The sequence below is a fragment of the Crocodylus siamensis genome, chromosome 6 (genome assembly GCF_052110815.1).
Source record: "Crocodylus siamensis isolate JL-2025a chromosome 6, ASM5211081v1, whole genome shotgun sequence".
Lineage (NCBI taxonomy): Eukaryota > Metazoa > Chordata > Crocodylia > Crocodylidae > Crocodylus > Crocodylus siamensis.
In genome coordinates, this window is record NC_143400.1 from 10,173,655 (window position 1) to 10,193,178 (window position 19,524).

Genomic DNA, 19,524 nt, shown 5'->3' on the forward strand with positions numbered 1-19,524 from the left:
AGGGAGGCAGAGAGATTGTTATTACTTTGGAAAAGGGGCTTAAGAAATGTTTTTTGCTGGAAGTAAAACAGTGAATTACCACATGCTTGTGCTAATATTGTAGGTCAGGCCCTGCCCCCCCACAAGGAACCCAATACCAGATAGAAGGATTTACATTAGCTTGCAAACATTTTTCTTAGCAGCTGTAAAGCTGTACTTGTGTAGTGTGTGTGCTAATTGCAGAGTTTTTTTACAGTAGCATTTTAAGGTGAAACAATCTCCAGCCAAATTTGAAATGCTTTTTAAACTTTTTTAAGAGCGTTTGTATCCATATGCATATGCATGTCCAAGTTATAGTCTTACAGTATAATAAAGTATTAATTTATTTTAAACATAAAGGTCTGGAGTGACTGTTATTACATTGCTGTTTCCAAATGCTGGGAAAGCTATTTAAGAGTGTCTGGGTTCTGGTGTAATCCGGTTTGTGTGTGTGTTTGTAGAATAACGTGTGACGAACACAAACCATCAGTTCCTATTAATTCTAAAAACTCCTTTAGGATGTTTTCCAGCAGCTGCTAAAACAGCAGCTGAAAGTGATTTTTGCATTCCATCACAGCACTGAAATGGCAATTCTCAGCCTTCATGAAATGCATATAAGAAAAAAACAAAATATAGAAACATACCCATGGCATCTTCACAGCCCTCGCTGAAATGACAGCTCCAGATCAAAGGCAAACTGGCCCAAGAAGCCAGGGTCAGGAGGATTCAGAACTGCCCCGTGAGACCTCCAGGGATTTATAGTAGATCACTGCACCTGCTCAGCCAGGTCATTGAGAAACCTTAGTTTTCCACACTCTCAGTTTTCACTGATTTTTTTTTCACTGATAAATTCCCTGATTTTTTTTTAAGTCATCTGGTTTTTACTGATTTACAGCCGTTTTTCCATTCAAATCCCTGTTAACTGGCATGACTGCGGGTTGGCCCATTCCCCGCTCGTGCTAGTTAAGAGGGATTTGAACTGAAAAATGGGATGCGGGGGGGCAGTGGTGGTGGCGGTGCCCAGGTGGGGTCTGGGGGCGCAGGACGGGAGGGGCTGTGGGAATCACTCCTGGGGTGGGTGGGTCTGAGCTGCACCCCAGCGGCTCTGGCTTTGGCCCTGCACAGGTGCTGGAAGCTGCGGGACTCCCTGTGGCGGGCACTGCACCCGGCTACTCCGCAGGGGCCCACAGGACTGGAGGTGCTCCGGGCTCAGACCAAGGGTGGGACAGGAGGTGCCGGCAGTGGCACCAGGCTCTTCCCGGTGGTTGGGGCAGGTGGCAGCCTGCTTTCTTCCTGCGCGCAGATCCAGGGGCACAGGGGAAGAGCCCGGCACAGGCCCCCCAGTTTGCAGTCCTCCCTGGGATGCATAGCAACAAGAGCTGCATCCCCCTGCCTCGCACCCACTAACAGCTCCCCCTGCTTTGTTCCCTGCTGCAGCCCCTGGAGGGGCCGACACCCCTTCCCCTGCCCCTTCCCTGTTCCCAGCCGTACTCCCTCCCTCCCTCATCACTGATTTTTCCCTGATTAAAACCAATTTTTTTTCTCTTTTCTTCCTTTTATCCTGATTTCATCCCAATTTTTATGTTTCAAAGATAAACCCTGAAAAAATCCCAGATTTTTTTTTTTTGTAAATAAAAACCAGGAATGTGGAACAATAAGCATCATGTTGAAAGACACTTCCTAGTGCATGGCAAATCAGCCAGGCGCTAGCACGCCTGCAGTTTTGACCCCGCTGTGGCGTAACACATGCACGTGACACAAGTTTTGCTTTTAAAATCTTAGGGTGCAGCTTCTTCAACCCCCCCTACACCTTTCTCCTTGATACTTGGTGGGCTTGATGCCCTCGGAAGGGGCTACCATCCCAAATCAAGCCAGAAATGACAAAGTTATAGGCAGTTTTGTCCTTCCCCATTATATCCTGTGGGCAAAACGTCGAACCAGTTTCGCCATTTCGACCCTGTTTCAACAGAATGGAACAGCTGTTTCAAATTGAAACAAAATTCGAAACAAAATGCTGTTCCGTCAAAACACTGGTTGAGACAGGATGCTGCCGTTTCGCACAGCCCTGGTGACTAGACCTGGTCTTTCAAAAAAGTGTAAGCCTTGATTCTAAGGCATGAAGTGAGGGACAATTCACCACTTCTCTGGTACTATTTCTTACTGGATATTTATCTAGGGTTGTTCTCTAGCCTAGTGGTTCCCAGCCTGGATGCTGTGGCACACAAGGGTGCTGGAAGGCCCTTTCAGTGGTGCTGTGGCATGCCAGGGGCTGCAGCATGAGTATGCACTCTTATCTGCATTAGGTCTTTAATAAAATTAAATGAGACAGGAGTCTACGTGTTATTAATTTCAGAAACACAGGTGAAAATGAGGGCTGGTATCAGCTGGACAGAGAAAGAGAGACCACACGTACACATGGGGGGAGGGAGGCTGCTCCTCATTAACTAATTAGGAAGACCAACCCTACCAGCAGATAGCTTAGATCTTCCATACGCAGAAGCTCTGCACTACTGGAAAAGCAGGGCCTTTTTAAGTGTCTCAGCTGAGTCCTGCAAAAACGGGAGTGCCCCGAATGATGATTCTCAACTGAAGGGCCCCTGGGCTTCATGCATTGAGGCAAAGGCAGGGAGGGTCACATCTCCCTTGCGTAGGGAAAAGGAAGGGCTCCCTCTACCTGCATCCACAGAGGGTGCAGCTAAATTCAGAAAAGCTATGGAGGTGACCTGGAGTCTAAAAATGTTGAGAACCACTAATATCAATGCTCCAGTGGCCCTTTCTGGTCTTCAAACCTATGAGTGCTCAAACTGTTGCATTTTTTATTTCACTTCATCAATAATTTTAAGTATAGTTTTTGTGTGGGACTTTAGATCTGGTGTGCAGTCCCAATGCACAGTTGCAAATTGCCCAGCTGCACTCTGGGCAGAGTTCAAGGAGTCACTTTTCCTCCTAAGTGCCTGGAACACCTGTCCAAAGATTACAACTGGAAGCAACAAGAAACTCCAAGGGGCTGGGTTGGGGAGATATTGCTTGAAGGTGGCACAGTTCTCTGCTGTCTTTCCAGGTTTGGCACGTGTACGCAGGAAGGCAGGGCTGTGCTCTGCAGTGCTGGCCTTAGGACACGCAGCAGACATTGCCTCAGGGTACAGCTGCATGACACAACTTGGAGGAGTGGGATTAATTCACTCTTCCATAGAAATCTATGCTTCCTTTTCTAGGGGGCTCCAACTATCTAAGCTAACCTACTTAGTGCTACCTCTGTATCTGCACTATAGTGCAGGGGCAAGGTAGATGGGCCTTCAATCAGTGGGCAATTCACACACTGGGAAGGAAACACAGGTATGACGAGAGAAGCAAAGTAGCTCATACAGCAGGACCCAGTGCTCCCACTTCTGCCCCTTTGGTCGTTTCATCTGCTATACTGGCAGGGACTCCCAGGGCACTGAGATGTGGAAAAAAATCCTGGAAGCAGCAGCATGTTAGTCTGACCAGGCTTCACAGCATCTGTATAGATCAGGCACCTCAAAGGGGCTTGATGGCACTTTTATTTAAAGCTGGGTCAATCAGCTTTAAGATAAAAGCACCAAAAAAGTCCCACTAAAGCACCCAAACTATACAGACATTGGGAAAGCTGGGTCCAACTAACATGAGGCCTCTTTAGGGCATGTGCTGGGCTCAGCATGGGAGCACGCCAAGTTTAAAGTGCAATTTTTTTCCATGTCTGCAAACAGTCCCACAGACTAGCAAAATCAAGATATGCCATTACAAACTGGCCCCAGCATATTCACCAGGATATGGGCTTTACGTTTCTTTGAGTCAGATGACACAATTATTAAGGGCCCTAAGGGGACCTATGAAAGCCCCTGAAGCACCTGCCCTGTGCACACACACAGGGCCTCCCTTCCTACAAATGCTGGGTAATGCTGCCCTAAAAACCCTATCACTGTCCCTGGGTCCCTCCTGTCCCCTTGTCCTCCTTCCATTTACCCTAGGAACAACTTATGGAAAAAGCTGAATCTGCAGCACAGAGCAACATCAGGGTTAATCTGCCACAACTGCCACTCTGCTTATCGTAGCCAGGGCTGGCAGGTCTGGAGCAGGCGCTGCAGAGACCCTGACCCCCGTGCACTCCAGCCTGGGACTTGGGCCCTGCCTGCGCAGATCCTGGCTGCTCTTTCTGTGGCCACAGCCAGAGCCAGAGCCAGCAGTGGTGGCAGCAAGAAGAAGCTGCCATAGCCAGGGCTGCCAAGAAATGCAGCTTGGTCATGCCTCCCCAGCCCTGCTGCAGGCCTGTGGATGGCAGGATGCACCACGGGCTAGATGGTACCTGGGCCAGGTGGAACCAAGGGACTCACTGCAGGCCAGACAAAGTCCCTGCACGGGTTGAATCTGGCTCATGGACCATATTTTGTTCACCCCTGTTCTAGTCACGTGGCCTCAGAGGCCTCAGCTCTGGCAGCCAAGGCCAATCCAGGCCCTTGTGGTTATAACATACCAGGAAGAGGAAGTGGAGTAGTGTTAGCAGCAATGAAGCTGGTGTCCTCAGGCCACCTGGGATCTACCAGGAGGTGCGCTGGGGCCAGAGCAGCCTGATGCAGGTGGGGAAGGAGGAGAATGAGGGGAAGAGGAGGAAGAGCTTTACAGAGAAAATGGATGCACATCCTGGCATGCAGCAGTCAGGAGGGGAAGGCCTGGAATATGAGACAGGTGTAGGGAGAAGAGAGGAGGGAAGAGGAGAAACCCTGTGAAATGCAGTACCTGCCTCCTCTTGGTGCAATTCAGGGAAACACCAGGGTGTCTGCACTCGGGTGCTTGGGGCAGGGAAGGGGGGAGTCGGGAGGGGAGCAGAGGCAACTTGTTGAGTTTGAACTGTTTTTTTAAAAAAATCCCTGCGTAAACCAGTTGCAGGCTCTGACGACCATGTCCCCCTGCCGTGGCTGAAGGGAGGTGAATGGTCCCTCCACTGCCGCTGCCCCAGAGCCTTCCAGCTGCATCCGCCTCCTGCCACGTCACAGCTGCGGCGCCTGGCCTCCTGCCACCCGTGGCTCCTGTGCAGGAAGAGGCTGAGCGGTTGCTGCTGCTGCCAGCACCAAGGCGATGGAAGGGAAACGCACCTCTCCTATGCAGAAAGACCGATTGCACTTCCCCTGGCCTTCCTGAAAGTGCCAGAGACCACCTTGTTTTTGGAAAAAAAATATTTATCAATAAATAAACACCCCCCCCCCCGTATCTCTAACAACCTGTCAAGGGGCCACTGTGGCTCACTTGCAAACCAGCTCAAATTTGACAGTTAAGCGATTTTCGTCCCATTCCACTTTGCACTACGCACCCATCACCATTCCAGTGCTTTCATTCATTGTTCTCCTTGGAGGGTTTGCCTCTGAAAAGTCTATGCCTGAAAGTGCCAGGAGCTAGCACGGGCACGCGTGATGGCTGCTCACAACCCCCAGCTGGCAAGTGGACTGTTCCTGGGGCTGGAAGCCGCCCCTGCCACACACCTTGTGTGAACCAGCAAGGGACAGAGCAGGTTTGGCGCCATAATAACACCTTGAAAGGCAAAAAGCTTCACCATTTGCAGTGGCCTCCCAGACTCAACCTCCCCCGGCTGTATAAGCAGGGTCTGGCCTGCCTGAGCAGAGCCTGCGTGGGGAGGCTGTCAAAATGCCAGGGGAGGAAGAGCACGTCCACATCACGCTGGCGCGGTGAAGCACAAAGTAACACCCCCCCCCGTGCCCTCCTGGTCCCAGAAGCCCCTGGAAAGTGTGAACCAAAAGACAACCTGAGTATCAGGTGGGAATGAAACCTGCGCGGCCACCGCCAGCGGCGCCGGTATCAAGCCAGAGGACACAGACGGGTCGGGGCAGCGAGCGGGACTCGGAAAACTACAGCTGATGGCGGGGCCAGGGACCCGCGCGGTTCTGGCCGCGCAGGGCCAGGGCAGGAGCCTGTGTGAAGTGACAGGAAGAGTGTGGATTCTGGATGAGCCCCTCGTGGGGGTCGCAGCAAGAGGGGATGTACCCACGCGAGTGCAGCCTGCAGCCCCTTGCTGGGCTTCTCCTTGTCCGCCTCCAGGCCTGGCACCTCGCAGTGAGGCTTGAGGGCAGTGCCGTGGGCAGGTCCCGGGCCGGGGCGGCGGGGGTGCCTGCAGCCGGCCCCCCTCCCCCCCGCTGCCAGGGGCAAGCACGCGGCGGCGGGAGAGCGAGAGCGAAAGCGAAAGCGGCGCACTGCGCACGCGCGCCCCGGCCCGGCACCATGGACCTGACGCCCGCGCCCCCCGGCCCCCAGGGCGGCTTCAGCTTCCTCAACTGCCCGCGGTGAGGGGGGCGATGCCCCGCTCCCTGCCCCCAGCCCCGGAGCCGCCGCCCCCGCCCCCGCCCCTGCCCCCAGCCCCCTCCTGGTGCCCTCGCAGCGCTGCGGGGCTCAGCGCGGGGCCCAGCCCACGAGGGTGCCGGCGGCGCAGGGGGCGATGCTGAGTCCTGGTGGGGACAAACCCCGCTTGCCTCCCCCCCCGACTGGGCCCAGATGGCGCCCCATGCCAACCCCCGTCTCCCCCCAGGAACACGGCGCTGGAGCAGGGGTTGGTCTCGCAGGGTTTCCAGGCCCCCAAGGCCAGGAAGACGGGGACGACCATCGCTGGGCTGGTCTTCAGGGTGAGCCAGGATGGGGCGAGCTGGGGGTCTGCCTCGGAGGGGGGAGGGGAGCATTGGGCCTGGGCTGTGGGGTGGGGGCAGAGAGTCCATGCACGGCCTCAGCGCTGACCCCGTCCCCTCCCCAGGATGGGGTGGTGCTGGGGGCTGACACCCGGGCCACTGATGACATGGTCGTGGCTGACAAGAGCTGTGACAAGATCCACTACCTGGCGCCCAACATCTAGTGAGTGATTTCCCCCCTCCCCTTCCCTGTCATGGCAACCCCCAAGCCGGCTGGTGCCCCTCACTCGCAGCCTGTAGCCCTGCCCCTCCCCACTTTCCCCCAGCTCCTCCTTCCCGACCCCCAGTTGCCTACCCTCATACCCCTCACTCCCGACCCGCAGCCCCCTCCCTGGTGCTCCTCACCGCAGCTCCTGACCAAGCATCTCCCCTCCCTCCCTCCGGCAGCTGCTGTGGGGCAGGGGTGGCAGCTGATGCAGAGGTGACAACCCAGCTACTGTCCTCCAAACTGGAGCTGCACTCCCTGGCCACAGGCCGCCTACCCCGTGTGGTCACTGCCAACCGCTTCCTCAGGCAGATGCTCTTCCGGTGAGTGAGTGGGGCCTCCCACATGATGTCATCACCATGGTGCCATCGCTGTGTGATGGCACTTCGTTAGGGTGTGACATCGCGGCATGGAGGTGGAATTTCTGGGGTTTTGGGGACATGACATCACTACTGAGACGTGGCTGTGTGGCATCACTGTGTGTGTCAGGGCCCTGTGACATTTTAGTTTGGAGGTGGAGCTTCAGGCTGGCAGCAACAGGGCCTGGGGGGCATGACAGCACAGCAGCGGACAAGCCAGGAGGGTGTGACATCACAGCCTAGAGGTGGAGCCTTGGCAGGGGTGAGGCATGACCTCAGTTCTAGGCTCCTGGCATCGCAGCTGGGATGTGGCATCATAGCAGGACCTCCCTGAGCCAGATGCAACCTTGTGGCATGATGTTGCTTAGAGATGGAGCAGCTGGGGTTTGGTGTCACAATATCAGGTGGGGCTTTGGGGTGTGACATCACAGATGGGGAGACAGCATGGGTTTGCTGTCACAGGACAATGTATGACATCAGGGGAATATCATGGTGAAAGGCAGGCCATTCCTGGGGTGACATTGCAGGTTGGGGGAGGGAGTGGGGCATCTGAAGTTGTGGAGAGGGGAATGGCCAAGCCTGCTCCTGTGACCTCACAGGTTGGGGTGTGATGTCATTGACATGTCACTGGGGTGAGGTCACAGGGCCTTGATGTCACCCTCTCTTCTCTCCCCTGACCTGCAGGTACCAGGGCCACATTGGGGCATCCCTGATTGTGGGGGGTCAGGACTCCACAGGGGCTCATCTCTACAGTGTCCACCCCCACGGATCCTCCAGCCACCTGCCCTTCACCTCCATGGGTGAGCTGGGGAGGGGCTGGGCTGCAGCCGGGGCTTTGGGGGATGCTGAGGAGACTAGGGTTGGTGGAGGGGCTTTGGGGAGTCCACGCAAGACACTCCAGCTGAGGAAAAGCCATGTCAGGCACAGATACAGGCTGCAGGAGCCAGCTGGGATGAGGGCAGCCCACAGGGAAAGGGCTGGTGGATGATGACTCACAGCCCGCTGCCCCACTCTCCAGCCTTGACAGTGTCTGTCACTCCTGATCCCCAACCCCTTGCTGTCCCCAGGTTGCAGGGTAGAGTGCAGCATCTGGGTTTATTGCCAGGCTTCAGGGCTTTGCTGGTGACCACATGTGCTTGGGAAGGAATTTCCCACTCCTGTTGCTGTAGCTGTCAGGGATTTTCCCCTCCCCAGCAGCTTTGGGTGCTGGTTGCACCCAGGGCTGGGTGCTGTGAGTGGAGGGGAGCAGGGTCCATGGGGCAGGGGCTCACCCCTCCTTCTCCCCCACTCCAGGCTCAGGGTCGGATGCAGCTATCGCAGTGCTGGAGGACCGATTCAAGCCAAAGATGGAGGTGAGTCTAGGGCAGAGCAAAGGGCAAGGGCCCATGAGTCCGAGAGCACCATGCCTGACACACAGGGGCCTTGGGACTGTCTGGCTGGGTTGTGCCAGGTAAGGACAGGCAGGCTACGGGGAAGAGCCCGAAGTCCAGGAGGGCTGGGGCTGGTACCCCAGTGTGTGGGTAGGCAGAGCTGACCTGTTTGTAACCTTCCCCCTGCAGATGCTGGAGGCGCAGGAGCTGGTGGCTGATGCCATTGAGGCTGGCATCCTGGGGGACCTGGGCTCAGGCAGCAGCGTGGACCTGTGTGTCATCACCCAGGATGGTGCCCGCCGCCTGCGTGGCTACCGCACCCCTGGTACCTCCGGCAAGAGGTGAGACCCCTGTACTTCTCTGTCCTCCCAGGCACTGAGACGGGTATGGAACTGGGGGCTGTCTTGGAGAGCGAGATGGAGAATGGACCCAGGCATCTAGTCATGGGGATGTCTTGGAGTGAGAAATGGGAAGGGACCCAGGTGTCCGGGATGGGTAGTCCAGGTTGCAGGGTGAGAGTGGAAGGACCCAGGCGTCTGGATCATGGGTTTGCAGCGGTAGGGGGAAGAGGTGAGGACCCAGGAGTCCAGGACAGAGGTGCTGGGACCCAGGGGAGGGGTCAGAGGCTCAAGGGTGGGAGTTGGGTGCCATGGGGGCTCTTAGGGTGCCAGCGCTGATGCCGCTCTCCTGTAGGCTGGGCCAGTACCGCTACAAGGCAGGCACCACAGCGGTGCTGAGCGAGAAGGTGGAGCTACGGACCCTGGAGGTGCTGGAGGAACGCGTGCAGAGCATGGACGTGGAGTGAGGGGGCTGCTGGGCTTTCATGTGGTCAGCTGCCCCTCTCCCGCAGCACAGAGAGGTTGTAGCTATTTGGAAGCCAAACAGTCCACAGATGTTCCCTGCTTAAAATCTTTGCTAGGCAGAAGCTAGGGTTGGGAGTTCAACATACTCCAGGCAGCTTGCGATTACCATAAAATTTAGAATTTCAAATGCTGAGAAAACAGAGTCCAAGTTGATTTAATAAAATAAACCTAAATGATTTTGACTCCGGGTCTTACATGTTTCTTGGAGTCATGGCTAAACCATCACTCCAACATGCCCACAAGCTCTTTAAGGAAATGTAAGAGGCAAGGATTTCTGTGCAACTAGAGTTGTCCTCTCAGTGAAAACACAATTGGGCCCTCACTTCTTAGAATCACAGCTCTTGCCATGGGGAACTAAAGCTGTTTTGGTGCCTTAAGGGGAAAAACAGGTTATCATTTTAGGGTGTTCAGTTTTAACCCTTAAGTTTTACCTTCCTTGGAATTTCTTTGATTTTTTTGAGATTTGGTTTTGTGATTATTATGAAATTCTTGTAATTGCTTTCTTTACTACTAATAAAGATTGTGAATCTGAATTTCATCTTAATGTAGTTATTTGTTCAGCGATTCATTAATTTTATTATTTACCCCGTACTATAGTAGGTATGTGCAAGTCTATCGTTGCCAATAAAAAAAAGTTAGACCGGTCCTCACTCCAAGGCTTAAGATGCAAGTAAGCACCATTCAGACAAAGAAAGATGCAACCATAAACATGTTTAAACTACTGATGTCCTGCTTTCTAGTTTCACGTTTTCTTTTACACTTTTATTTGAAAGCCTTAAAATACAGATAGTTCTTCTCTCTCCTTCGTGTGGGTTCCAGACTAAAGGCTTCTTTAAATCCTGTAGCAAAAGGAACATTCACTATTACATATTTGTCATTTAAACAGCACAGACAGGACTGAGATGTCTGATCTACCTGCTTTAGCATGCAAAAAGCCTACCTCATTTCAGATGCTGTTCCCACTGTTGTAAAACAGACTCCAGTTTTCATGCGCACACTGATCTCCGGGGTGCGTGTTGGCCGCGGCAGGTTCCTTGGAGGGCAGTGTAAGAAGGCAACTAGAAACTGAGCAGTTGCTTGTAGCTGGTAACTGGAGTGGCAGAGGAGGAGAGGGGCAACCTCTGGTTACAACACTTATACTTCAACTTGCTTCCCTGGGAGCTCTGCCTTGACTTCAGTGAAAGTGAAATCAGTTTAAAGGAACCATTTTCACAGACCTGCCTTTCGCATATTGGCTTACGCTTCTGTTCCAGCCAGAAGAGCAGACAGACACCAGCAGACTCTTCCTATGCCTGCAGAAGGGTGTCTGTGCCCAAAAGCTTGCAAAGAACATTTTTTCTATGTAGTTGGTCTGATAAAAGATTGCTATCGCATTTACCTGAAGAATTTGTCTGCCACTGGTCCAAAGGGCAGAGCGTTCCCCTCCAGCCACCAATGAGCTCTCATCCCAAGCGGTTCTCACTTTTCACAGGGGAAACCCAAGCCAGGGACTTTCTCTCTGGTCTCCAGTTTTGTGACAGAATCATTCCTGGCCCTGTTTCAGGAGTTTCCTGAAATCTTTGGGTGAAACTGAGCCAAGTTTTCCTTCAATTGCTTCTTGCCCCCACATGTGCTGAAGCCCATGGAGAATTTTAGCCCAGATTGTGCAAAGCCTCCTGCCTTTGTTGGGCTTCACGTTGTGTTTCTCATAGATTCATAGATTGTTAGGGGCTGGAAGGGACCTTGCAGATCACCAGGTCCAGCTCCCCTGCCCCCAACCAGCTCTCGGGTTAAGACAACTGGGGTTCAGTTGTCAGTGAGGTGACTGTCCAGTCTCCTTGAAAACCTCCAGGCTAGGCGATTGCACCAACTCTGGAGGGAGTTTATTCCACAGTCTGGACACCCTGACTGTGAAGGAGTTTTTCCTGGTGTTAAGCCTGAAACAGCCTTCCAGGAGTTTGTATCCACTGGTCCTCGTCTTCCCCAGGGGTGCCCTAGTGAACAGTTGTTCACCAAGCTCCTGATGTGCTCCTCTGATACAGCAGTAAGCCACTATCAAATCCCCTCTCAATCTTCTCTTCTTTAGGCTAAAGAGGCCCAGGTCCCTCAGCCTTTCCTCGTATAGCTTGGTTTGCAAGTCCCTGAACATACGGGTGGCTCTTCTCTGGACCCTCTCAAGTTTTCCCATGTCCTCTATGAAGTGCGGCACCCAGAACTGGACACAGTACTCCAGCTGCGGTCTCATCAGTGCTGAGTACAGCGGGAGTATCACTTCCCTAGTTTTACACAAGATGTGTTGTTTGGTGCATGCCAGCGAGTTATTTTCAGGTTCATCAAGTTTTCAGGCCCCTCTGAAGAACTGCAGCTGGTTCAAAAAGAGTTTCACTGTATCCTAGGCAAGAGACTACAGGTGAATACAGAGATAAACACAGTGCCATGCTCCGCTCCCATTTCCATCTTTCTCCATGCTTGGAGACCCATGCTTGTGAGGAGAACATACGATTAGAAGTTTGCATCTGAGAGGAGAAGGTGTAGCAACTGGTACAGGGGTGGGAGATGCTCCCCATTGGCTCAGATCAGCTCCTCATCCAGGAAGGAGTCGGTATAGCACCTGATTGCCCCCTAGCCCCAGCCTGGCTCAGGTCGGAGCGGTGTCGGAGCCTCTGCCCTCCCCATCCCACAAAGACCTTCACCTTGTCCTAGAAGGAAATCAGCCTGTGTGTATATGTCTTGCTCTTGACAAATCTACATGGGCTGTTCCTCATCACTTTGTTGTCATCCAAGTGCCTAGAAATACATTCCTAGATGTCGTGTGCTGAGGTTTTCCAGAGATCAAATGAGACTGACTGGCCTGGAATTCCCTTGTCCCCTTTCTCCCCTCCTTTTTAAAAGATGGGCATTGTATTGGCCCCTTGTGCATTTTTGGAAGTCCCCTGCTCCTTGTGAGTCCTCAAGCCAGCTCTTTGAGTAGTCAGGGTGAATGCCTCTGGCCCTGCAGACTGAAACATGCTGCCTAAGCCAGCTCTAAGTAAGAAGTCTCTAAAAACGTCTTCCCTTGCTGTAGAGTGGTTGTCTCCACCCCGTCCTTGCTACCAACTGTGCTCTTCATCTAAGAGTTGACCTCTGTCCTGGCAGCGGGAGTCCTGAAGATGTCATCGCTTTCTTTTCTTTTCCTTAATTAGCTTCCAAATCCCATTGGGGGGGGGTGTTACACTTTTCTTGGTTCTCCACTTCTAGCATCCTGGTAGAAGGCTGCTTTGTTGTCTTTTTTCTCCCCTGTGCTAGATGTAGCTCCATTTGTGCCTCGGCCTTCCCAGTTTACTCCCAACGTACCCATGCATTACTCTTCTTATCCTTAGTACTACAGCTAAGGTCCCTGTTTGAGAGAGACATTTTTTAAGTTGCAGTCAGACTAAGACACTTCTCCTTTCAGAACAGCAGGTCTCCGTTTCCGTGAGCATCTTTGTGGAAGTTCCTCTGTTTTGAAGGTCAGGGCCCTCTGGCCAGCTCATTTGGTGACAAGCACACACTCTCTGCCCTGCAGTGCCCAGCCATTGTCCCTAATGATACCCTGAGCCTGGCTGAATTTTAACACACGAGTTTATTATTTAAACTGGGGGGAATCGTGTCTTCTTTGGAGAAGATGGGGGCCCAGCCTTGGAGGAGGCATCCTTCTGACTCCTTCCACTGTAAGACAAGGGAAGAACAGGGGACGTATTAGGAACAGGCTGCAGCCTTGCCCCGGGTCAGAGCACAAGCAGCTCCGTTTTGCGGTCCGTGTTGTGGCCACGATGTTGGGACTGAGTTGGACATTGCCTGACTTCAGCCATCTCTTCCTGCCAGTGCTGGGGATGCTCCCCTGTCCCACCGCTGCTCTGGGCCTCTCGGCGCATGCACGAGGGCTCTGCTGCCCCTGCACATAGTACAGCACCACCCGCCCTGCCAGGCCCAGCAGCTCATCCCCTGGGGCTCCAGGTCTAGGCACAGCAGTCTGGGTGCACAGCCCCCCTCTCCCCCAGGGGCAAGGACATCTCTGCAGTCTCTGCTAACAATCAAAAGCCTTGTGGGGGGATAGAGGAGCAGTGCCTTGAGGGAAAGCTCCCCCTGAGCTGAAAGGGAGTAAGAGGAGGTAGCAGGAGAGAGGGAGGAAGAGGGGCCAAGGCCTCAAGCTGCTCATCTCCTGGCTGTCAGGGCCAGCACTGCCGAGCCCTCCCTGAGCCCAGGTGAGCAGGTGTCTCTGTTCTTGCCAGGGCTGCGCAGACCTGCTGTGCTGTAGTTGCTTGCCCCAGTGGTGCTGCTCCCGGCTCTGGTCCCTCTTTGTAAGGATCAGTTCCAGCTGCTGCAGCCGGATGCTCTGCTGCCTCTGTTCCCTGCCCAGCCGAAACCTCTGTGGGACAGGCAGGGAGCGTAGGAGGTCTGAGGAAAAGGCTGGGGACAGAGCAGCTGCCTGGGACACAGCCCCACAGATGAACTGGCAGCACCACAGTCCCCTGACACAGAGCCAGATGCAGGCCTGTCCCTGATGCACTCGCATGTGCACACACACACCAGCCACACACCCGTGCCTGCACTTGCCCTCAGCTCACACATGCTGCCAGGCAGACACATTTGCACATGCACACTCATCCCCAGGCAGGCTATGCTCCTACCGACACATTCACAAATGTACAGAACCCACAAGATGCAAATGGGGCCACCACCCCTCACAAGTGACACCCCCCCACCCCAGGCCACCCCTCAGCAGAACCACAGACCCACTTCCCAACAGAAGGGGAGGGGGTTGCCCGTGACCCTACCTGCCTCCTCACTTCATGCAGCTGCCCCAGGACTGCTGGAGTTGGGACCAGCAGCAGCAGGACCCTTTCCTCCCGCTGCAGCTTCTTGGCCTGCGCTTTAGTTGCCTCAATCGCCACTTGAGTGTCCTGATGGAGACGCTGGTAGTGTCCCACATCACTAATGCCCTGCCAGGGAACACAGCACAGTGCCTTTAGCCGAGGGACATGGTTCTTTCTCCGCTCTCTGGGAAAGCTGAAGTCCTGGGGAACCCCTGACATCTTCCACCTCATCTTCAGGAACCTCCTAAATCCCAGGGCCCTGCCAGGCAGCCATCCTCAGTACCATTAGCAAAAGAGACTCTACCAACTGCATAGCAAGAGGTGGCAAGGGACATAAAGTGCCCCCAGTGCAGGAGCATGCTCAGGCCCAGACAATGTCCCTCTTTAGAAAAAACACTGCAACAACAGAGAGAGAGGAAGAAACAGTTTGCACAAACTGACAACCCAAACGAGCAGAAGTGAATGAGAACGCCCGGCAAGCCACGTACCCGCCCGGCCTGCGAACGTCTTTGTTCCTCCATGATCCTTCAGTCAAGATATTCATAACCTGGGGGTGTTCTTAACACTAGGGCAGTGGTCTCCAGCCTTTTGGGGTAGGAGTTGACTTTTTGAATTAAACAGCAACCCAAGCTCTACCGTGCCCAGCCCCTGCTCCTGCCTCTGCTGCACACTGTCCCTCACCTCAGGGGCCTCAATCTGGCCCCCACCCTTTCCTCCCCCACGGACTGACCTTCTGGGCTGGGGCCGGGGGAGGGGGGGCGGGCATGCACACATGCACATGCACATTTAGCCGCCCCCCACCTGAATACTGACTCCTAATAACGCTACTACTATTGACTAACTACTGACAATGCAAATAATTGAACTCTTAGGGAAAAAAACCAATTACTACTAGAATAAAATGTTACACTCCTCTAACTCTCACAAGAACTAATGTTCTCTTTCAGTCAACCTCCAAAGTTACCACCAAAAAAAGCCTTTGCTAGGCCTTTTTGCCTGCATTGGTGGTCTCCATGGCAATGTGATGACACAGAGAAGAAGCATCACAAGGCAGCCTGTGTCAGGTCCAGTACAAATGCAGTTCGGCAGGGACACTGGGCCAGATCCTGAACCCCCTGTTCAGCATTTCTGTGATACTCACACATCTGAGGATGATTCTCTTCCACCCAAGACCTTTAGTGCTGCAGAAGGGCAGTTCCTCCTCCTCCCTGATGCTAAGTTATCCCCCCGTGGGAGGCCAAGATGCATCAACATGTTCATGGTTTTAAAGGGCCCCAAGCAGGCTGGAATAGGATTGAATTTAGATGCCAAATTGCCATGAAGAATGGCCAGAGGCCAGGCCAACGTGAAATGGCAAGACAAGGCTAATTAATGGATACACCCCCCCAAACTCAGACTTGTTTGTAGATCAGGTCCCCCTTGAACCATCCAACTTCAGCAGTCACCAACCCAGGGGACAAGTGCTGCCCTGCAAGGGGGATGGGTGGAGGTGTCCACTCCTTCCTTTTATGTGTCTAAATTGCAATCTGTCTTTCAGATGCCCCCACAGCTCTGAAAAGGCCCCAGAAGGTGGGAGAGCAGGCAATGTTATGAAGCGGCTGGAGATGCCCATCTGGGAGGACAGGAATTCAGAGTGTGAGCATTATTAGCATTAGTAGTAATTAGCAGCCCCTAGAGTTAGGATTCCCCATGGTTTATAAGTATAGTGAAAGCAACATCCACAGCCCATGTAGGTACGTGGCTTGCCAAGGGTTCTTTTAACTTCTGCTGCTCTGAGTTGCCAAGTCTGCAAATTGGATCCCTCTCTATCTCCCTTGTAGGAGAGTTTTTCTAATGAGGGCCTGCTCCCACGCTGTGTGCAGTTTGTGTCCCTTCACGCCTCTTAATTCAATGTGTGGAGTCTCTTCTGCCTGTTTTTCTCCTTGTTCTCTTCTGTTTTTCTCCCCATCTCCCAGCTACTTCTCCTGCTCCTCAGTCTATCCAGTGCAGCTGCATCCTGTTATACTCCCAGCTTTTCTGGTCTGTCCTGATGGATCACTGCAGCTTGGTGCAGGCTAACAGCTTTTCCCAAGTCTGTCTTCCTGCAACCTGTTCTGTGGCTTGGGCTCTTGCAATGGAAACACTGTCTGATCATCTATAGGTAACGTGCCAAACTGCAATGATGACAAGCCTGACTCGGCGAGGTGGAAATGGCCATTCTTGCACCCTGGGCAGAGGTCGTGTCTGGGGCTGCAGGGTGCAACACTGGTATGCAGTGGGAGCCCCTTCCAAATTGCAGCTTGGAGCTGGTGCCCTGTGGTGTCAGAGGCCATAACGACTGGCACGCTGGATGGGGTGTGAACGGTCAGCCTCTGGGACCCTCCTAGAGCCTGGCCACTGAATGCATCTTCTGGAGGAGATGTGACGCCCCTCACTGGTGCCAGGACCTGGCGCTGTTTCTCTGTGAAGGGACCTGGGTCAGCACTAAGGTAGACGAGCCCCTGGGCTTCCCCATGGCCTGCAGGGGAAGCCTGTGCAGGAGACCTGACCCCAGGCAGCTTCTGCTAAACCTATCCCATCTGCAGTTAATTCTCTGGGGTGAAGGCAAGCAGCAGGACAGGAGGAAATCTCACTCTGAGGCCACCGGCTGGCAGCCCCAAAGCCACAAGCAGAGCTCCATAACATGTCCAGTCTCTCCACAAGAAGAGTGAAGCAGAGGCCCAAAGCCCAGGGCCCTGATCTAGGGGAAAGGCTGTGAAGCATGTGCCAAGTGGGGTCAGAGGCTGGGTCTCCAGCATCTCAGGATCACAGGTTGTGGGAAAGAAGATCTGCCCTGCAGCCACGTCCCCGGGCCCCGGGCGCTGCGCTGTGTTGCCTGGCAGGACGGCAGCAATCTCAGAATGGATCGGTGACTCCACAGTGATACCACGGATTTCACAGGTTTCATAGGCATTAGGGGCTGGAAGGGACCACATATGAGATCATGGGGTCCAGTCCCCCGCACCATAAATGGGAAGTCAGCTGGGACCAAGTGACCCCAGCAAGAAATATATCCACCTGTTTTTTTAAAGAGTCCAGAATAGGGGCTTGCACCACCTCTGGGGGGAGTCTGTCCCAGACCTTGGACCGTAAAGAACTTTTTTCTTATGTCTAGTCTAAATAAGAGAGACCTCCAATCAAACAGTCCCAGTGAAGGAAATGGAGGCTATCTTTCCTGTCATGGTATGTTAGAGTGATTTTGTCACCACGTTGGTCCAGGAATTAATTCCAGCTACATCTTCACTTTAACACAATGATTCTTATTCAGGTACTACAGCACCCTGGGGTGCCGTCAAATCCTTGAAAGGGCACCTTGATTTGAGAGGAGAGAAGTGAGGTGTTAGGAAATAAGCAGATAAGCTCAGGTTTGTCCCTGTCTGCCCAATCCCTCCCCACTGCATCGCTCCTGTGCAAGGAGATCATGAGAAGGCTCTGCTGAAATTAGGTGCCACTGAATTCACAGTATTCAAGGGGGGGGGGCTTGTGTGCCCCAATGGCGGGGGGCTTGAGTCCAAAATGTTGAGAGCCACTTGAAAATAAACTGTTCCCATACTTGTGACAGCCACCTCACCCATCCAAACACTGCCTTTACCCAGCACAGTAACTTACTCTGATACAGAAAGGACCCCCCTGCCCACCCCACTGCCCACACACCCCGGGTTGTCACACCCCACCCTGGAAGCTGTAAGAAGGGTTATCCCTTGACAGACATATTTCCAACCTCCAAACCTTGCACAACTTATCAGCAGGGGCAAACGGATCCCCGCTGACCAAAAAACCCCCAGCAAGCTGCATGCAACCCAGTTTTAAGAGTAGATGCAAAACCTGTCAACCCATCTCTACTGGCACCACGATCACCATTCCCCCGAGGGAAACCATCCAGAAACACAAATCCTACACACATTGATCACAGCCCCCACAGAAACAATGCGCATGAAACCAAACAACCATTACAGTCTGGAGCCGACTCTCAGAGGAAAAATGTATGAGAGGGACACCCAGCGCCCTGTGGGAGAACAACAATAAAGATCCCAACGAATGCCTGGGCACTTGTGTTGCGGCTGTAACGAAGTTACTAGGAGCAAGCCCCATGACTGGTTTCCCCGGCCTCCTACTCACCTTCCCAGTGTCTTGCCCTAGAAACTTCCCTGAGCCCCCGCCTGGCTAGGAGACATGGTGTGGTGGGCCAGTAGGGGGCGCTCCTGCATTGAGCCGCCCACCTCCCTGCGCCCAACCACCTTCCAGGCTCCGAATGCCTCCCTAGGGGGCGCCTTATGCTCGGCCAACCCCTCTCCTGGAGCACACTTGCTAGTCTGGGGGTAACATCGCCACCACCACCCTGAGAAGGGACTGTCTCAGCCCTGTGTCCTCAGGGAAACACAGGCCTAATAGTCCGACGGGTACTCAACCCGGTACAGGCACTTGGGGCACTTCCCCAAGTCAGGGGGCAAAAAGTAAAGTCTCCCTTAGTCCGCAGGCCTAAGGGGTCTCTTAGGCATAATTTAGACCCACCCCTCAATAAGTCTCCCACACCAGTCAAAAAGGAGAACTTTATTGATTACAAGGGGTAGGGTAAACTAGGGTACAGGATTGAGCAATATCTTAGAACTCCTAAAGAGCAAACAGTGTGGCTGAGGTAGCCTTTTGATCACGCATCTGTGTTACTGCCAGCTAGATATCTAATCAGATCTCGAGTAGCTTACTCACAAGCATCTTCCAGAGGCAGGTTGAGTTTCCCCTCTGGAGTCTTGGGGTGAGAGAGAGAGCTAGGTCCGGATGGTAAGGCTTCTCTGTCTCCCCTACTTTGCTGCTGCTTCACCTCATGGCCAAAGAGAGCGACCCTCCTTCCCCACCCCACCCCAACCTATATAGCCCCTGTGACCTCATTCACCTGGCCCAGTGGAGGTCAGCCCCAATTGGCTGTCAGCCAACCAATTTGAAATACATCACCTGTTACCAGGCAGATTCCAGCTCCCCAGATAGATGCCCCTCACCCAGGTGGCTGATGCCAGTCACGTGGGCAGAGGGAGCAGGTTTCCCCCTCCCTCAGGGATGCAGCCAGCTCAGGTTACCTAAAGAGACAGGCTGAGGTGTGACTCCTCTGCTGGCCCATCTAATCACATTGTTACAGGGCAGAGATTTTGGGGAGAAACCAAGGTGGCTTTTTGCC

The 19,524-nt window shown here is 53.6% G+C and overlaps 1 protein-coding gene across 1 annotated transcript; it reads left to right on the forward strand.

Moving 5' to 3' along the window:
* Positions 1–6,200: 6,200 nt before the first annotated feature.
* On the forward strand, positions 6,201–10,049 carry LOC149860949 (proteasome subunit beta type-10-like). The gene is made up of 8 exons (XM_090053626.1): positions 6,201–6,329; positions 6,572–6,665; positions 6,791–6,888; positions 7,113–7,253; positions 7,974–8,089; positions 8,583–8,641; positions 8,849–9,000; positions 9,353–10,049. Exons 1-8 carry the CDS (start codon positions 6,268–6,270, stop codon positions 9,462–9,464), a joined length of 834 nt encoding a protein of 277 aa, XP_089909752.1. The 5' UTR covers positions 6,201–6,267; the 3' UTR covers positions 9,465–10,049.
* Positions 10,050–19,524: the final 9,475 nt, after the last annotated feature.